Source organism: Carassius auratus, chromosome 15, assembly GCF_003368295.1.
Source record: "Carassius auratus strain Wakin chromosome 15, ASM336829v1, whole genome shotgun sequence".
Lineage (NCBI taxonomy): Eukaryota > Metazoa > Chordata > Actinopteri > Cypriniformes > Cyprinidae > Carassius > Carassius auratus.
This window is the reverse complement of record NC_039257.1, coordinates 14,131,532-14,148,643: the sequence shown is the minus strand read 5'-3', so window position 1 is coordinate 14,148,643 and position 17,112 is coordinate 14,131,532. Positions and strand designations below refer to the sequence as shown.

Here is a 17,112-nt window from a genome sequence, read left to right as displayed (position 1 = left end):
GTGTTGTCCTGACACCTAGCGGCGTACATGCAGCATTACGCAATGGTTTTCAGTCACCGACTTCATGCTGGGAAATGCTCTGTTCACACTCTGTCAGAATTAATTTATTCTGCCATTGATGTTGTCCTATAACAGTGATACTCAAATCTGGCTCGCGAGATCCAGTTTCCTGCAGAGTTTAGCTCCGACTCCAATTAAACCAACCTGCCTGTGATTTTCTAATGATCCTGAAGACACTGATTAGCAAACTCATCCGTGTTTGATTAGGGTTAGAGCTAAACTTCGCAGGAAAGTGGATCTCGCGAGCCAGATTTGAGGATCACTGTCCTATAACAAAGCAGTTTCTGCAATAAAGTGCGTGTAATTCAGCTGTTCAACATGGCGACTCACTCCATGTAAAGTTAGTCATACCATGAATGTGATAGTTGTAAAACGCTTTGCTTGTTTTATGTATGTAAAAACGTGCTTTATTACGAACAAAGTGATTTCAACAGCGTTTACTTACTAATTAAATGTAAAAGTAAAACGAATTTACGAATTTTGTTGAACTTCTAAACTCTCATATGCAAGCTAAAATCATATTTATTAGTTAATATGAAGTAAATAAACATACATGTATTCAAAAACATTACAAATCACACAAAAGGCCGGCTTTAAACAGAAGGAAACATTTAATTAAAGATCTTTTGATATTTAAAATATTTTTTCTTAACAATAAAAAGGTTACGAAATTAAACTTACAAAACATTACAATAAAAATAAGAAAAACATTTCAAAATGAAGGTCTTTTGTCAGTCTCGGAGGTCCATGTGTTCCAAATTCACAACAGAACGGAGAGTTCATGAAGGAGCTGATCCGCGGTGGGTCGGATGCTGGGGTCGCCGTCCCAACACAGACTGATCAGTGTTTGACACTTCTGTCCAAGAGAGGACTGGATAAAAACATCCCTAGTGATGCAAGGGCGCAGATTATAAGCCACGACGGCGTACAGGATACACTGTCTGTCGCCCTCATACGGCGGTTCTCGGGTGAGGAGCTGCCACATCGTGATGCCGAACGAGTAAACGTCTGCGCGCGGAGAAACCTCCTCTCCCTTCAGTAGCTCGGGCGCGCGGTGCGTGAACGTGCCACCGATTTCACTCAGGTGCGTCACGGTGTCGCCTTTACTGGATAGTTTGAAAGAGCACCCAAAGTCTGCCAGTTTACAAACACCCTGTTCTGATACCAAAACATTGGCAGGTTTTACATCCAAGTGGACTATGCCGTGCGCGTGCAAATGCTGGAGCGCACGCGCGATGTCCATTGAATATCTCACGCATTTGTCCATAGGCAACGGGTCCGCGAGCCCGTAAATGAGCTGCTGTAGGTTTAGGGCGCCCGCGAACTCCATAACAATCGTTCCGATGTTGTCTTTGTTGCTGAGGTGCGCAGGAGTGCACGTGGTGGCTGCGATCACGCGCACGATGCTTTGATGGTGCAGGTGTGCCGCATTGAGTTCCGCCCAGAAACTTTGCCTCGAGGCCAGTTTGTTTTTCACACATTTCACTTTCTTCACAGCAACAGTCTCGTCAAAGTATGTGCCTTTGAACACCGTACCGAATCCACCGCTGCCGATGGGCTCCACAGCCTTCAGCTCTCGCCAGTGGATCACGGAGGACCAAAGCCTGTGCGCGATTTTACCGTGAAACGCGTTTGTGGGCACGCGCAGCGTAGATCCACTCGCAGTTTTGGATATTGGGCTGCTGCACGCGCCAAACTCCAGCCCAAAATTCTTCGGCAACAGTCGGGTGATGGGGATTGGTGACGGCATAGTGCATGGTAACCGTGGACCCAAGTGCTGATCTCCAAATTTGGGGCTCTGCTTCGCGTGGTAGAATTCACGTGATCGTTTTATGCACGTCTGTCATATGACCTTCACGAGCCGAGCGAAAATGTCAAGTGATTTAATTTGTTTATTCCATGAAACTATGTGGGAACTTGATGTGTAGGCGTTATTTGCATAGGGCTACCTTTTAAATGAAATATAATTGAACTGGCAGTTTAACCAGATTTATTAAGTTATATAAATCACCTGGGTTATTTGCGGCTCAGAATTTCTGCTTTAATTACAGTGTTTTAACTGATGCTGACACAATGATGAAAACAACAGGCTCGATCAATGTGTCCTCATTACATCAGTTTGCAATATTTACACTAGATGTCACGTGACTACCAACCCTTTCACTGTCAGAGCTACCACTTAATGTGTGTGAATATATATAAATAAATAAATATATATATATATCATGTATATGTGTGTGTGTGTTTGTTTGTGTATTTTATAAATTAAATAAAAATTAAAATATATATATATATATATATACGATAGCAATAATATTTTGTTCTAAGCAATTTACATTACATTGTTCTCTCTCTCTCTCACACACACACACACACACACACACACACACACACACACACACACACACATATATATATATATATATATATATATGTATATGTATATGTGTGTGTGTGTGATATATATATATATATATATATGTGTGTGTGTGTGTGTGTATGTTTGTGATGTTTTCAAATATTAGCAATTTAATTCCTCCTGTCTTACACTTTAATTGTAAATGTACATTAATAAATGTATTGTTTATTTGTACTTGATGTATCGGTTATGAGGACGGTGCTCTCTTCACCTGTTATTGGTGCGCGTTCTTGAAACACACCTGTTGTTAGTCGTTGTCATGGTGACGACTCTTGGGGTTTCCCCACCGTTGTGACGTAGGGGAATTTCCACCCACCAGATCTGAGCTCTTGTAGCTTACCAAGAGAAAAAGTGAAAGAAACTACGGGGCGAAGCTGTTTGTCATTTTACAGTCGTTAGTGGAGGAGCCACAGATACAGCGGGCTCTCGTTTGCTCTCGAGATTTTTTTCACCAAAAAACCTTCTGTTAACTTCAGGCTAACAAAAAAAGAAAGAAAAAACAGACGAAGCACCCGGAAATGACTCCATAACGCGGGACTGATGATCAGATCGCGGTGTCGGAGGATTACGATTCAACACAATAACGACTCACAAGACTGAAGAAACCAACCAGACTCATTTTTCTTCTATTTCGGGCCTGCAATGAGAAATATGAGCGCTGGGAGCGGCGCAGCGGGAGGTCAGTTCAGTTTCTCACATCTTCACTTCGGCCCTGTTGTGTCTCTGATTCAGCGTGTTTTAGGAGTATTCATGTGCTCTACTTTACGCCTAAGCTATGCATTATGTGCGCGTTATGCACTCAACTTGAACGGCAGCTATCGCCATTTCAGGTTTTATTGTGTGTTATGACAAGTAAGTTCACGGTATCATCGAAACTAAGTTGTTTTTTTAAGAGAAGTGGGTGTTTCCAAAGTTACAGGCCTGTACTGAAACAACAACACAGGTCCGCGAATGTCTTTCCTGTTTTACAGTCGCAAAATAATGTTTATAATTTGTCGAGAAGTATGTTTATCATCTGAGATGTTTTAGGACTCATTTTTGGCCATATGCTGTTTATTAGCTGATTATAAAATCAATCGATTACAGACACGTTTATCAAGCGACGACAGCTAATTTTAAGTTATATGAATAAATAAAAAGTAGCTTTCAGTTTCGTTTTCCGGAAATGCGCATGTTTAACTGTTTTTCTTGTCTTTTTTTCCCATCATGCCTCCCTGTGCAGACCTAGATCTAGGTGAGTGCAAGATGTGACGTCATTGTGAGGTGACCTTGTTTGTCCTCTTTGTTTGTTCTTTGATATAATTGTTTTGTGGCGTTAAAGAAACCGTTCAACAAAAACTCAGTCAATATTTACTAACCTTTGTGTCGTTCCAACTCAATGACTTTCCATGAAACACAAAAGGATCTGTTATGCAGCCCCAGTCATATGTTTTCCATGCAGTTGAAAGTACATAAGAGTATCATTCTGCCTAACATCTGCTTTTGTGTCACATGGAGGGGTAAAACAATTTTTAAGTGATCTCTTTAATTAAAGCTCATGTTTATAATCATCAAAACTGTGCCTCAGATATTATAGAAGAGTACCTAACAGAGAAAACAATCAAGGTAAAGCTCCCTGGACCTCCTCCTCCACCTCTGGACCGGGACGTCCAGTCAGCTGACCCGCCGTCTAGAAGCAGGCCAAGCGCACCAGTGCTGGTCTCCAGAGGAGCAGCTCCACTTGTGAGTCTTTCTGCTGTTACACTAAATTGAACCAAAGTAGAGCTGTCACTGTATCACTTGCTAGAGATAATAGTTTTCTGAAACCCTTATAAGGATGGTTCACCCCAAGATGAAGATTCTGTCATCATTTACTCACCGCCATGTTGTTACGAACCTGTATGACTTACTTTCGTCTGTGGAACATAAAAAGAGTGTATTTTGAAGAATGCTGGTAACCTGAAGACCATTGACTTCCAGACGCAGAAACATCTGGAAGTCATACTGGTTTAGAATGACATGCATTTTTGGGTGAACTGTCCCTTTAACACTAACCACTGAATTTGGTTCATAACTTCATCCTGTTTTGTTTGTGCTCTGGCCATGAATGATGCGTCAAAATCTGTAGCATATTGAGTGTATTCACTCTCTGTAGAAAATATCTTTTTTTTTTTTTTTTTAGTAGATATCGAAACTTGTTATTCATGACACCAGGCTTTTTTACTTTGCAACGGGTGATTGTAATTCGATGCCTACTTTCAGTTAGCGTTCTCTCCACTCTTGCTTCTCTCCCCCCATACAAAAGACTCAGTCTCATCCCCTCCTCTCTGCTTCTCACTTTCTCATTGGCTGGTTTTTGGTCTAGCTATGTGAGCTTCCTGTTTCTTCACCATGCTTCTGGTTCTTCTCAGCAGCTCTTTGTGTAAGCGATCTGAGTCCGTTCTCTGGCATGTCCAGATTTGGTCTGTTTTCTGTCTTCTCAAAAATGCTTTTATTGCTTTTTTATTGTAATTGTGCTTTTTATGTTCAATATCTGCACATGTAAAACAAACTGTTATTTTCTCTCTCTCTTCTCACATTGTTCTTCACACACACACTTTCTCTTTCTCTCTTGCTTTTTTTTTTTTTGGTGGTTGCTTCGAGTGAGTTAAAGGTGAATTGTTTGTCTTTCTATTAATGATTTAAAAAAATCAGGGAAGGAACAATGTATTCAATGTAGTAACAAAACAAGCTAATGTGGTTTTCTCAATGCTTTGTGTTGCTGATTCATTGTGTTGGGGTTTGAAAATAAATTATTCAGTGATTGGCAAGCCATTAATAGTTTTTTTTAACTTAAACATGTAAACACTTTTGGCTAAGCTTTGTCTGTTCATCTGTTGTCTCTTCCTCTGTTCAGTTTCTTCATTTATTTTTTTTCTGGAAGCCAGCTGTTGAAGCCACACCAGAATTGCAACGATACATTTTTAAGATTCATTCTTATTCAATAAGAACAGGGAAATTCACACTACAACAATAACGATCAAGAGAAATGATGTTATGTGGAATCACTTTCAAAACTATTTTTTTCCTGCTGATAAACAATAAGATTTTTGAAGCCAATCAGAATTCACCGGACTACATTATTTAACGTGGCAGTCAACAGAATGAATAATAAAATTGTGCATTGATTTGGACACTAATAAAGTTTATTTTTCTAACCATCCTCAAAGCTACTTTTCTTGGTGTGAACAATCAGTAAAAACTGTTTATTAAAGCAGACACTATTTTCTCAGAATCCATACAGCTTTGACCAGACCCCAACGGCGCACACTGATGGTATGGCACCGATGCATTCCATGCGAAGCCACAAAGTGGCATCTCAGCGACGTGGAGAGTCATCTCTGGCACCCCAGAGTCTTCATCCTCAGCAGACTGGAACAGAACATCTGGAGCGCTTCCTGGAAAAGCCAGAGCTGGTGGTGGTGGAGCAACCGAAGGAGCGCGGCATGAGATTTCGCTATGAGTGCGAGGGACGATCCGCAGGCAGCATCCTCGGAGCCTCCAGCACTGACTCCAGCAAGACCCTGCCTGCAATTGAAGTGAGTCAGAGGAAGAGGGTTTGAGGTGGATGCTAATGAACAAGTCGACAACTCTATTTAAATGACTTAACCCTGTAAACAGTGGAACAGCTGTTGAAAAAAACAAAAAAATCATTTTTTTTCTTAATGAGTAGTGAACTTGATACATCAGGATACTATGGTTTATATACTGTTCTATAGGAGAATATGGAGCTCATACTCAAGGAGCGTACTTTTAGCAAAAATATGCATTTTGATTGAAATCAGTTTGTTCTTCCTTAAAGTTTTGATCATGTAGTTGATTGAGGGACCATAGAAATTAGCATATAAAACAGTTGGCTATATAGGGTTAAAAATGATATCATCCCATTACACCTTGTAAAACTTGATTTCATTTTCGTTGTTCATTTTCCATTTACATGAATTCGAAATTGATTTGCACTCCTTATTTGATTCAGTGGGTGTGTCTGGAATCCACCGACTATCCCATAACATTGGGGCTTCCCCCATAATAGTTTGTGGTTTATTGTATATGAAATCAGGGTAAACTTGTAATTGCAGTTAAAAATGAAAGTTCCCGCGTGGGCTCTGACGGAGGGAATTACCTTTAAACCACACAAACATATTCACTAGTCAGTTTTGCCATTGTAAAATATCCATAAATGGGTATTAGTAAGAGCCTGTGCCCATAACGCAACCACAAAGACCCAACTGGCATGAAAGCGAAAGTAAAACAGTGTGTTATCTTTTTACCTATTTAAGATCCAAGGCCCCATTGAAAACATCAAGAAAGTGATGGTCACCGTGTCTCTTGTGACGAAGGACATCCCGTACCGCCCACACCCACACTGCCTGGTCGGGAAAGACTGTGCAGATGGCATCTGCGTCATCCACATCAATCCCCACAGCGCTCGTCGACACAGGTATCTTTCTATTAACGGCTTTCTAATGTTTGGAGCGACAGCATGGTCAGCCGAACATGATCTGAGAGTAAAAATGTTCTTTCCTGCCTGAGTATGTTGGTGTTTTCCAGCTTTGCAAATCTTGGCATCCAGTGTGTGCGGAGGAAAGAGCTTGATGCCTCACTGCAGAAGAGGAGGAATAAGAATATTGATCCGTTTAACAGTGAGTTGTTGAATATTACAGACTGAATGGCTCTGTTCAGAAACTTAAGGAGCTACCTCCATAATATCCTCATAATACGATCCCGCTGTAGTGGAGCATGTGCATCCGTTGAATGTTTTTGTCTTGTTCTCCACCAGCGGGCCACTCTAAGAGCATTGAGGACATGGACATGAACGTGGTGAGACTGTGTTTCCAGTGTGAGCTGGAACGAAAGGATGGAGACCGAATCCCCCTCGCCCCTGTGGTTTCCAACCCCGTCTATGACAAGAGTAAGAAACATACTCTACTCAAGCTTGCAAACTCTCTGTAGTTTCCTGGTAGCTGATGTTTGGACTGTTTCTGTTTTTCTGATTAGAGGCGACCACAACGGCCGAGCTGAAAATCAATCGCCTTAATATTGTCCGAGGCCCCTGCACAGGAAAGACTGAAATTTACATGCTCTGTGACAAAGTACAGAAAGGTAAGTGGACATTAGATATGTCATGTTATATTCTTCGATGCAGTTGTTCTAAAAGGAGTCATTTGTATATCTGGAAACCTCCATAGATGACATTGAGATCATCTTCAGCAAGGACGACTGGGAGGCCAAGGCGGAGTTTGCCCAGACCGATGTCCACCGGCAGATCGCCATCGTCTTCAAGTCCCCACCCTTCAGGGAGCAGAATTTAACCGAGGAGGAGGAGGTCAGTGTGTGTCTTCGACGCATGTCTGACCGGATGGACAGCGAGCCAGTCAAGTTCACCTACGTCCCAGACAATGCAGGTGAGTTATAGACGCCATAAAGACACGATGAATAGATAACATAGGGTGACAGTTGTGAGGGAATATCTGGGGTATATTTCACCCCAAAATCCTACTGAGGATAAGCAGTTTGGAAAATGGATAGATGAAAGGATTATAGTGTTTAATGTATATATTAAATAATTAAAATAAACAAAGAAGTATAACACATTATAAATATGTAATAAATACTTTAGAATAAATAAGTATCCTTTCATTAAAAAAATAGTTTCATGGTTTATACCCACCAAGGCTGCATTTATTTGATAAAAAAAAAATATAGTAAAACAGTAATATTTTGAAATAATTCAAAATTAACTCATAATAAATATATATATATATATATATATATATATATATATATATATATATATATATATATATATAATAAAATATAACTCATAAAATATAACTTAAAAATAACTAAATGTAATTTAATCCTGTGATGGAAAAGTAGAATTTTCAGGATCATTACGCCAGTGTCACATGATCCTTTAGAAATCATATTACATAAAATATGCTTATTTGCGATTCACAAAACATCATATACATATTTTTTAAATCTTGAAACCAGTTGTGATGCTTAATATTAGTGTGGAAACCTTGATAATTAATTCCAGGATTTTTTTCAAGAAACAACATCGAAAAGAATAGAATTTATTTGAAATTGAAATCGCCAAGTTTGACTCTTTATCATAATTTTTTTTTTATATTCCTGAATAACAATCTGCATTTCTTTGTAAATAAACAGGTTTAGAATGGTATTGTGTAATTTTTTTCTTGTGTTAAAGGTGTAATGGTCCTAAAAATGTTAGTTATGGCTTTTCAGGTTTCTTGTGTTTAAACAAAACGCATAAAAAGTAGACCAATAGAAAGTGGAAGTGACGTAACAAACAGCCAAGAATGGTGACCCACCTCAGTCGTGGTATTGCCGGCCCGAGACTCACACAACCTTAGGGTTAGGAGTCAAACTTTCTAACCATTAAGCCACGACTTCCCCTATAGAATGGTTAGCTGAAGCAGAGAGTTTCTAAAATAAAACAAAAAGAGGGTTTGTCACCATTTCATTATAAATAGCAGCATTATAGTAGTTTAAACTGAAAGGTTGCATGAGGAAACTGCAATACTTCGTAAGAGGTCTTCTGTTGTCAGAACACAAATGATTGTGTTATAGTCAGTGCCTTCACATGCTCCTGTCACATTGTGACACAGAAGGAAGGTTAATCTGATTTGCTCTTTTGATCTGCAGATCCTTACGGAGTCAACCGCAAGAGGAAAATAAAGTCTGATGTGAAGTTCAGCGAGCCATGCAGCGTTCCTCAAAGTAAGCATGTATCTGAAATAAACCGAAACCTTAATATCACTCTCTCAAACTTTGTTGACTATATCAGCGTTTTATTTCTCTCCTCTCGCAGATCAAGACATTGCAAATGAACCCAGCATGCCACAGCATTTTGACAGGGAATTCTACGCCACCGTCGACTGCAGCCTTCCCAGTGCTTCCATGGCAGTCCCCGTTATGGACGGAGGCATCACCATGCCATCCCAGGTCATGGAGGAAATTCGCTATGAAGACTTTGAACAATTGGACGGTTGTGTTAGCCTGGACCCAGAAACTTTGGACACCGTCCTCCAAGGCATTTCCCAATGCTTTGCCAGCTTCAGACCAGACCAATCCCAGCAAGGTTCAGACCAGTTTCTTAATCAGTTGTTTTTCCCTGGTGATCTCAACTTTGGTTTAGATGGCACCGATATGAAATTGAACGCCGGTCAACCTGTGATGAACATGTCTTCTATAAACGACGCACACTTCAGTCAGATGGTGAATGAGAATCAGGCCTATCCAGCAGATCTGGAGAACATCGAAGGGCTCATGTTTTCCCCCGTGAAGAGCGAGAACGACCTGGACCACTGAATGCCACTGTGGACTCTTATGTCTTGACTGTTGGGACTTTGGACATACAGTCACTGTTGACTATAAAATCATTTTTGGACTAGGAAAAGACCCAGTTATTGACTGCTAAACCTGGTCTGCTGGCACGATCTGACTTCCCGTTTGGTAGTATGAACATACCAATGAAGTAAATCATCTGCTCGACCACTCGTCTTGAAAATGGACTAGACACCTCGTAGCCAACGAAAGGTGGGAGAAGCATGTAACCATTATGTTTTCTGGTAAAAAGGGAGAAACAGATGCTGCTTGGGATGTGCCAGTTATGACTGTCATTTGCTAATTTATTGTGTGGATTTCTGAGCAGAACCTGTTAGTATCCTGTAGATTGTCCCAGACCCAAATTCACTTTGTATTTAAGTGTAACATGTAACGTGATATTTGTTTAGAACATTTCAGAACAGTCCATCCACAGAGGAATTTCAGTTAACAGCATTAAGGGGACAAAATTAGACATTTAAACATAATTCTGAAGTAGCAGCTGGATTAATTCATGTAATTCATGCCAATCTGACACCATGATCAAGCCAGGTGGGACACGACAACATAAAACATAAGTCATTTCTGTCATCTAATTGGCAACAATAAAATATTGCATTGAGTTCTCTGCCCATTAGTGGCCGATTGTTTCTTCTGATCAAAAATAGTGCTCCAAAATTGTGATATTCAGTTAACTAGTTAGCACTATGCTATGCTATTAGGGGCTGTTCACACAAAACATGTTCTTCCATTTCAGTGCGCCACTTTTCCATCGATGTTGGACCGTTGCAAATGAATATATGAATATGAATATTATGAATATTGTGCATGTCAAGAAAAGATCAGCTTCTGAACTTCTCTAGACCTTGCGTTCTTGCCTGTGTCTAATGTTTTTAAACACAAAGAAATCTTCTGTGTGAATGGCTTCTTAGCTCGCTAACCAAAGTCTAAATAAAAGCACAAAGAAAGGGAAATGTTTCAATTTACCTTTTTTGGCTTTTGTTAAATGTTTTATGTAATTTTTATACATAAATTACCACATTTTAATGTGTCAGAGGGGATTTGGAATTGAAGCCCAGTCCACAAAGAAATGTAATTGGTCTAAGATTTTTAAATTGATCTTAAGTTGTGTATTATACATCAAATATGTTCTGATTGGCTGCATTGCACAGGATTTAATTTTTCAATGAGAATAGTCAGATTACTTTTCACTGGAAACTTGACCTTTTTTGCCTGGTTATGACATGATGTGAGTTTGCATAGGAAACTGAAATAAATGTAGTCAATGAGTCAGTGGCAACAATATTTGAGTGATTTTGTCTTTATCACCTCAATGTTGAAGGAAGCTGGATTCACAAGAATAACCATTGGAAAGCATTTTGTTCATTTATACACATTTAATGTCTGTAATACTGCTGTGATTTATATTGTCCTGTGTAAAAATCCTTTATGCTCTCAAATAATGTCACATTCTGCTTCTTATAGTGTGTTGTTGCTGTCAATATTAAAAACATGTTTTCTGGCAAATGACTCAGTTTTGCTGTCCCTTAGTGTACTTGCTTTATTAGTCACTGGCTAAATCATAATTTCTTCCTGTCTAGAGAGTAGGCGGCATTAAGGCCAAAGTCCAACGAAATGCATCTCATCGCATTAACATTAGCTGTTTAGAAGCAGATCTCTTAGAAGTGGTGAACACCTCAATTCTTTCTGGGACTTTCTCAAACTCCCTGAAAACTGCGGTTGTTAAGCCCCTTCTGAAAAAGAGCAATCTTGATCACACTATATTGAGCAACTATAGACCAATATTATATCTTCCTTTTATAGGCAAGATTATTAAAAATATAGTTTTTTAATCAGCTGAACAACTATTTAAATTCAAATGTATACCTGGACAATTTTCAATATGGTTTCTGACTGCATCACAGTACAGAGACAGCGCTCATTAAGATCATAAATGATATTTGCTTTAATTCTGATTCTGGCAAAATATCAGTGCGTATACTATGGGATCTTAGAGCTGCGATTGGCTCTGTTGACCCTAACACTTCTAGAGAGACTTGAAAACTGGGTCAGGCTTTCTGGGATGGTACTCAAATTGTTCAGGTCATACATTCTTAGAAGGGAGAGGCTATTATGTGAGTCTAGGAGAGCATAAGTCTAAGTGGACGTCCATGACATGTGGAGTACCACAAGGCTTGATTCTTGCACCGCTCTTCTTTTGCCTTTATATGCTCCCACTTAGTCAAATAATGAGAAAGAACCAAATTGCCTATCATAGCTATGTTGATGATACCCAGATTTACCTAGCCTTACAGTATCTCCAAAGGTCTACAGCTCCATTGACTCCCTCTGTCAATGCACTGATGAAATTAATACTTGGATGTGCCAGAACTTTCTTCAGTTAAATAAGGAGAAAACTGCAGTCATTGCATTTGGAAACAAAGATAAAGTTCTCCAGTTGAATGCATACCTTGACAAGCCAAGTCAAGTATTTTTTTTATGTGATTCTGGAGACAGACCCTAGATTGAGTAGTCATGTCAAAGCAGTAACTTAATCAGCATACTATCAACTCAAAAACATTGCAAGAATTAGATGTTTTGTTTCCAGTCAAGACATAGAGAAACTTGTTCTTGCCTCTATCACCGGCAGGGTAGACTATTGTAATGGGACCTAAATACATTGCAGATAAGCTCACTAAATATAAACCTAACAGACCACTCAGATCATTAGGATTGAGTCAGTTCACGCAAAACAAGGGGCTATTATGCCGCCCACAGCTGGAACCAGCTTACAGAAGAGATCTGATGTGCTAAAACATTAGCCACATTTAAATCCAGACTTAAAACTCATCTGTTTAGCTGTGCATTTATTGAAAGATCACTGTGCAATGTCCGAACTGATTGCACTGTATTTTATATATAATAATTTTCTATTTTTAACTGTTTTAAATACATTTTTTATCATTTTAAAAGTTTTAAATTCCTTATTTTATTGTTGTGATTTAAAAAAATATTATTTTACTTATTTTTTATGTAAAGCACTCTGAATTATCATTGTGTATGAAATGTACTATATAAAAAAACTTTCTCAGTTAGCAATCTGATTGAAAAGCCTTCATGTAAATGCCTCAATCGACATGAGTTTAAGCCAGAAATACATTTCCATCAGTCTGAAAGAAATGTAAACCTTCCAAACCCTTGATTTCATGCCACTAAGGTTTTTATATTTAAAAGCTACAAGGAAATAAGGAAAAAAAGAAGTCTATAGTCACTTCCTCATTCACTACAAGCTATTGTTGTGCTTCGTTTCACTTCTCTGATGCTATATATAGAGTTCAGAGCAATAGAAACATATATTCAACATGTCGTAATCTCTGACAAAATCGACTCCCACAGTTATTCATCAAACTTTAAGAGATGATGCATAAATTAATGCTTTGAGTTTTATTCATGATTTCATAATGACCTAACAGTGACTTTATAACAAAAGATGATTTTGTGTGTTATGACTCTCGTGAGAAGTGATTTCACACCTTGGCCACATGACTCGAGATGACCTTTAACAACCATCAACATTTTTGCTCGCCTGCTCTCTCTCTCTCTCTCTCTGTTGCAACTTCTGACTAACCAGGTTTAACATTGACGAGCTTTACGGAGACTATTTCGTAAAACCTATAAAGTCCAGTATTGGGCAATGGCAGTGTATAAAACACATGGCACCAAAAGGAAGTTTTTAAGACAACATACATTTATACTCGCAAAATAAATAATTGCTATACATATTTTGTAATGTAATTTATGATTTAAATACTTTTTGACAGAAATATTAAGTGCGGTTTTCAGAGTGTAACACTATCGTAGCTACAGTATTGCTTACCAAACAAGCAATAGGAGTGTTTTTTTTTTTCTGATGAAAATGTGACATTATACAACAGTTTAAAAAAACTTTAAGTTAATGAGTAACTTGCATTTTAGTATGGAAACCTGTTTCTGCCACTGAATAAAAAATTAAAAAGGTAACTATGACTTTTTATCTCAGAATTATGTTATATAAACTGACAGTTGTCAGTTAAAAAGTCATAATTGTGAGATATAAACTCACAGTTCTGAGAAATTAAGTCTGAATTGCATGATATAAACTCGCAATTGCGTGAAATAAAGCCAGAAATGCGAATAAACACAATTCTGACTTTATGACTTTATTTTGCACAATTCTGACATGCAAATGCAAATTATAAAGTCAGAATTATGAGATAAAAAGTCGCAATAACCTTTTTTTTTTCCAGTGGTCGAAAAGCGCTTCCATATTTTAGAGCCGGTATTGCCACTTTATTCTTTGCTACATCCAGCAAACAATTTTTTGTTCCCAGAACCTTCTGGGAAAGTTCTGATGTTTATAAATAAACAAACCTATAAATAAACATTAGACAAATTAGGCATACCTAAAGAATAAAAAAGGACCTCACAAGAACATTACTAACATTTTAGGATTTGGTTTGCAAAAAGATAAGCAATGAAAAACATTATTAGTTTCCAAAGGAAATAAGGTATTCCAGTCAGATCTGCAAATACATCTCTGGATCAATTTATTATTAAGTAAATATTATATATTTACAGAATATCAGCAAGCTGTTGGTGATGTCAATACAAAATAAATGCAATACTGTTTATTCTTCAGACTGTATGACAGACATGGAGGATGGCAAAGAAGAGAACAGCCATCATTATTTCTTCTCCACAATCTGCACATCTGAGGGCTTCTTAAAGGCAAGCTCCTCCACAAGCTTCTTCGCCAAACTCTTGTGAAGAGGCTCTGGGTCCTGAGAAAAAAAGAGAGTAGCATTTATCTGATATCTGATTTATCTTATATGATAGCAACATAACATGCAGTGATTGTCATTTATACTCCTGTTTATTTCATTACCTTCTTTTCCAGTAGCCTCCGTTTCTCTAAAGCTTCATCTAGACTCAAGCCTCTAGGATCTCAAACTGCTGCTTGTAAGAAATCAGAAGAAGGCTAGTGAAGAAAACACACAGGATAATTATCAATAATACCATATGGCTGAAAATATACATCAAGATAATCAACTCATCTCACCTTGAAGCGGTTGTAGATCGTCTCCCAGCGAGAAGGATCATGAGGGTACAGATCTGTGTCTTTCTGTGCCAGACGTAAAATCATAGCACATTTCAGATCCATTCCAAACTTGGAGTTCAAATCTTGCTTCGGTGTCTGATCTAAAAGAAATACTTATGTAAATTGTTACAGTACACCGAACCAAATGACCCTTTACACAAGAATGGTTTCATAATCAATTGACATATATTCTTCATTTAGAGAAATACATATTTTACTCAGTAATTTTGTAAAATTATTAAAATCTACAGACTTTTGAGGACTCCTCACTTATTAAGAATGTAGAAGTCGAAGCTAAAAGCAGCATTTGGTCGAGGATCTCTCTGTCCAGCTCTCTGTGAAACAGCTGCGTCTTCAAGGTTTAGAGCAGTCTTGTAAAAAGCTGGTGTGACAAGTACATACTATAGAATAAGTTGTCTTCATTTATCCACTATTCACATAAAAGATCCCAAATTAATATTCAGTATTACTGTAGTTCTCCATTCGGTCTTACCTTGTCATCTTTAGCGTATCTAAAGCAAAGACACCCAACCTTCACCCCCCAGAGTCCGCGGTGTGACCCTGGCGGCTGATGGACGGGGACAGGCACGACCTACACCCGCTCTCTGTGTCCAGATGTGGGACTGAGTCTGTATTTGACACCCAGAGGGGACGGAGGGGTGCCGTCCTGCAGGGAGCACAAGTAGTGCTGGGGTAAACGGCCGTAGATGCCCTTCTGCAGCTTCAGGGCTTCCCACAGTTTTGGTGGATACTTGTGTAGAGGCATTTTATTGGACAAAACCTAAGAAAGAGTATGCAAACATAATAATAATCATAATAATACTAATAATATAGATAGTAATATAGAGTAAGGTGCAGGTTAAGAGGTTAATAGTAAAATAGAATAGTAATATATACAAGTAATGTACACATATAACATACTTACACTATATACACACATGACACATAGTAGAGTAAAACGTTAAAGTAGATGATAAGCTTCAGCCAAAAATCCTAAATACACGCATTATAATCTAAAAAAAGAAAAGCTTATAAGGACAAGAGAAAGGCTTCTTACCGGGGAATGACGCGAACAGAGGACGATTCATTTAATTTTACATTATTAGTGTTAGCCTGCTAACTTCTTGGTCCAACACGCCATAGACATATGTCTATGCAGCACCATAGACAGTAAAGGCAGCACACGCTGGATGTCTAATGCTAATCAAGGACGCCTCACAACGTCATTTCCTGGGACAGACACCAGTGTTCACTTCCAGGGGGTTTAACAGTAATGATTTTCCTTTGTGGGTCTTCAGATTTATACACAAATTTATTAAAAGCTTTACATTGTTTTCAAGCGCCCGAAAGGTGGAATTGAACCACTCTGCCGCTAAGCAGCTACAGGTTTGAAGCCTGCACCCCGGACCACCGAGGTTCATCCGGGCATTTGAGCGTGGTGAGACTGGCTTAATATATAGGTCTTCCTTGCGCTATGTGTTACATCTATGGTGAGTGATTTATGAACCTGTTTTTCTTTTTCTTTTTTATTCATAGAATTTCATGATTAATTAATGATATATTGTTGGCTCCCATAATATGAAGTTGAAGGAAATAATAACTTTGCAGAAATTCTACATCAAAGCCAGCGCTGCACCACATGCAAATTACTGATTTGCTATTGGTCCAAACGTAGGGCGGAGATTTTCATACTTCCCTTGCTTCGTTATCATTCTTTTTCTGTGACTCGTATCAAAATCAGGCATGCTTGCTTTTTTTCATTGTATATTGCTATTTTCTAATGTAAGAAGGGATAAAATTATAGCATTTTGGCATTAACAGATGTTTTACACAATATGTAGGGTTAAGAAGATTCAAAGATCATTCATTTACTTCAGTTAAAAACAATAAACTCATTTCTGTTTTGTTGTTTAAACATACTATTTCTTCTTATTTTATGTTTTTAGTACATATAACATACATAAAATATTTCTTTATTTGTTTATGACTTAAATCAGATTCACTAATCGACTAAAACTTGAGTACTGTCAAACGATTAATTGCATCCAAAATTAAAGTTTTGTTTACATAATATATATATATATATATATTATATATATATATATATATATATATATATATATAT

The 17,112-nt window shown here is 38.2% G+C and overlaps 2 protein-coding genes and 1 long non-coding RNA gene across 6 annotated transcripts; 1 reads left to right on the top strand and 2 right to left on the bottom strand.

Annotated features, from left to right (window-relative positions):
• Positions 1 to 648: 648 nt before the first annotated feature.
• mos (v-mos Moloney murine sarcoma viral oncogene homolog) lies at positions 649 to 2,217 on the bottom strand. Its single transcript, XM_026282597.1, has one exon. It carries the CDS (start codon positions 1,808 to 1,810, stop codon positions 821 to 823), a length of 990 nt encoding a protein of 329 aa, XP_026138382.1. The 5' UTR covers positions 1,811 to 2,217; the 3' UTR covers positions 649 to 820.
• A 566-nt stretch (positions 2,218 to 2,783) lies between these two features.
• On the top strand, positions 2,784 to 11,380 carry LOC113115191 (transcription factor RelB-like). 4 transcript variants are annotated; one of them, XM_026282591.1, is made up of 11 exons: positions 2,784 to 3,158; positions 3,702 to 3,713; positions 4,047 to 4,201; positions 5,731 to 6,036; positions 6,778 to 6,938; positions 7,049 to 7,140; positions 7,278 to 7,409; positions 7,496 to 7,600; positions 7,687 to 7,902; positions 9,170 to 9,244; positions 9,336 to 11,380. In XM_026282591.1, the coding sequence occupies exons 1-11, from the start codon at positions 3,122 to 3,124 to the stop codon at positions 9,833 to 9,835; spliced, it is 1,791 nt and encodes a 596-aa protein (XP_026138376.1). In that variant the 5' UTR covers positions 2,784 to 3,121; the 3' UTR covers positions 9,836 to 11,380. The 4 variants fall into 4 exon arrangements, with proteins under 4 accessions (XP_026138376.1, XP_026138375.1, XP_026138377.1 ...); XM_026282590.1 differs by lacking the exon at positions 2,784 to 3,158 and adding an exon at positions 3,175 to 3,331; XM_026282592.1 differs by lacking the exons at positions 2,784 to 3,158; positions 3,702 to 3,713; positions 4,047 to 4,201 and adding an exon at positions 4,234 to 4,880.
• Positions 11,381 to 14,406: 3,026 nt separating this feature from the next.
• Positions 14,407 to 16,427, bottom strand: LOC113115550 (uncharacterized). The gene is made up of 6 exons (XR_003293906.1): positions 16,045 to 16,427; positions 15,481 to 15,768; positions 15,258 to 15,369; positions 14,949 to 15,088; positions 14,775 to 14,867; positions 14,407 to 14,670 (listed from the first exon to the last, which is right to left on the bottom strand). It is a non-coding gene; the product is annotated as an uncharacterized LOC113115550 (long non-coding RNA).
• Between the last annotated feature and the right edge of the window lie 685 nt (positions 16,428 to 17,112).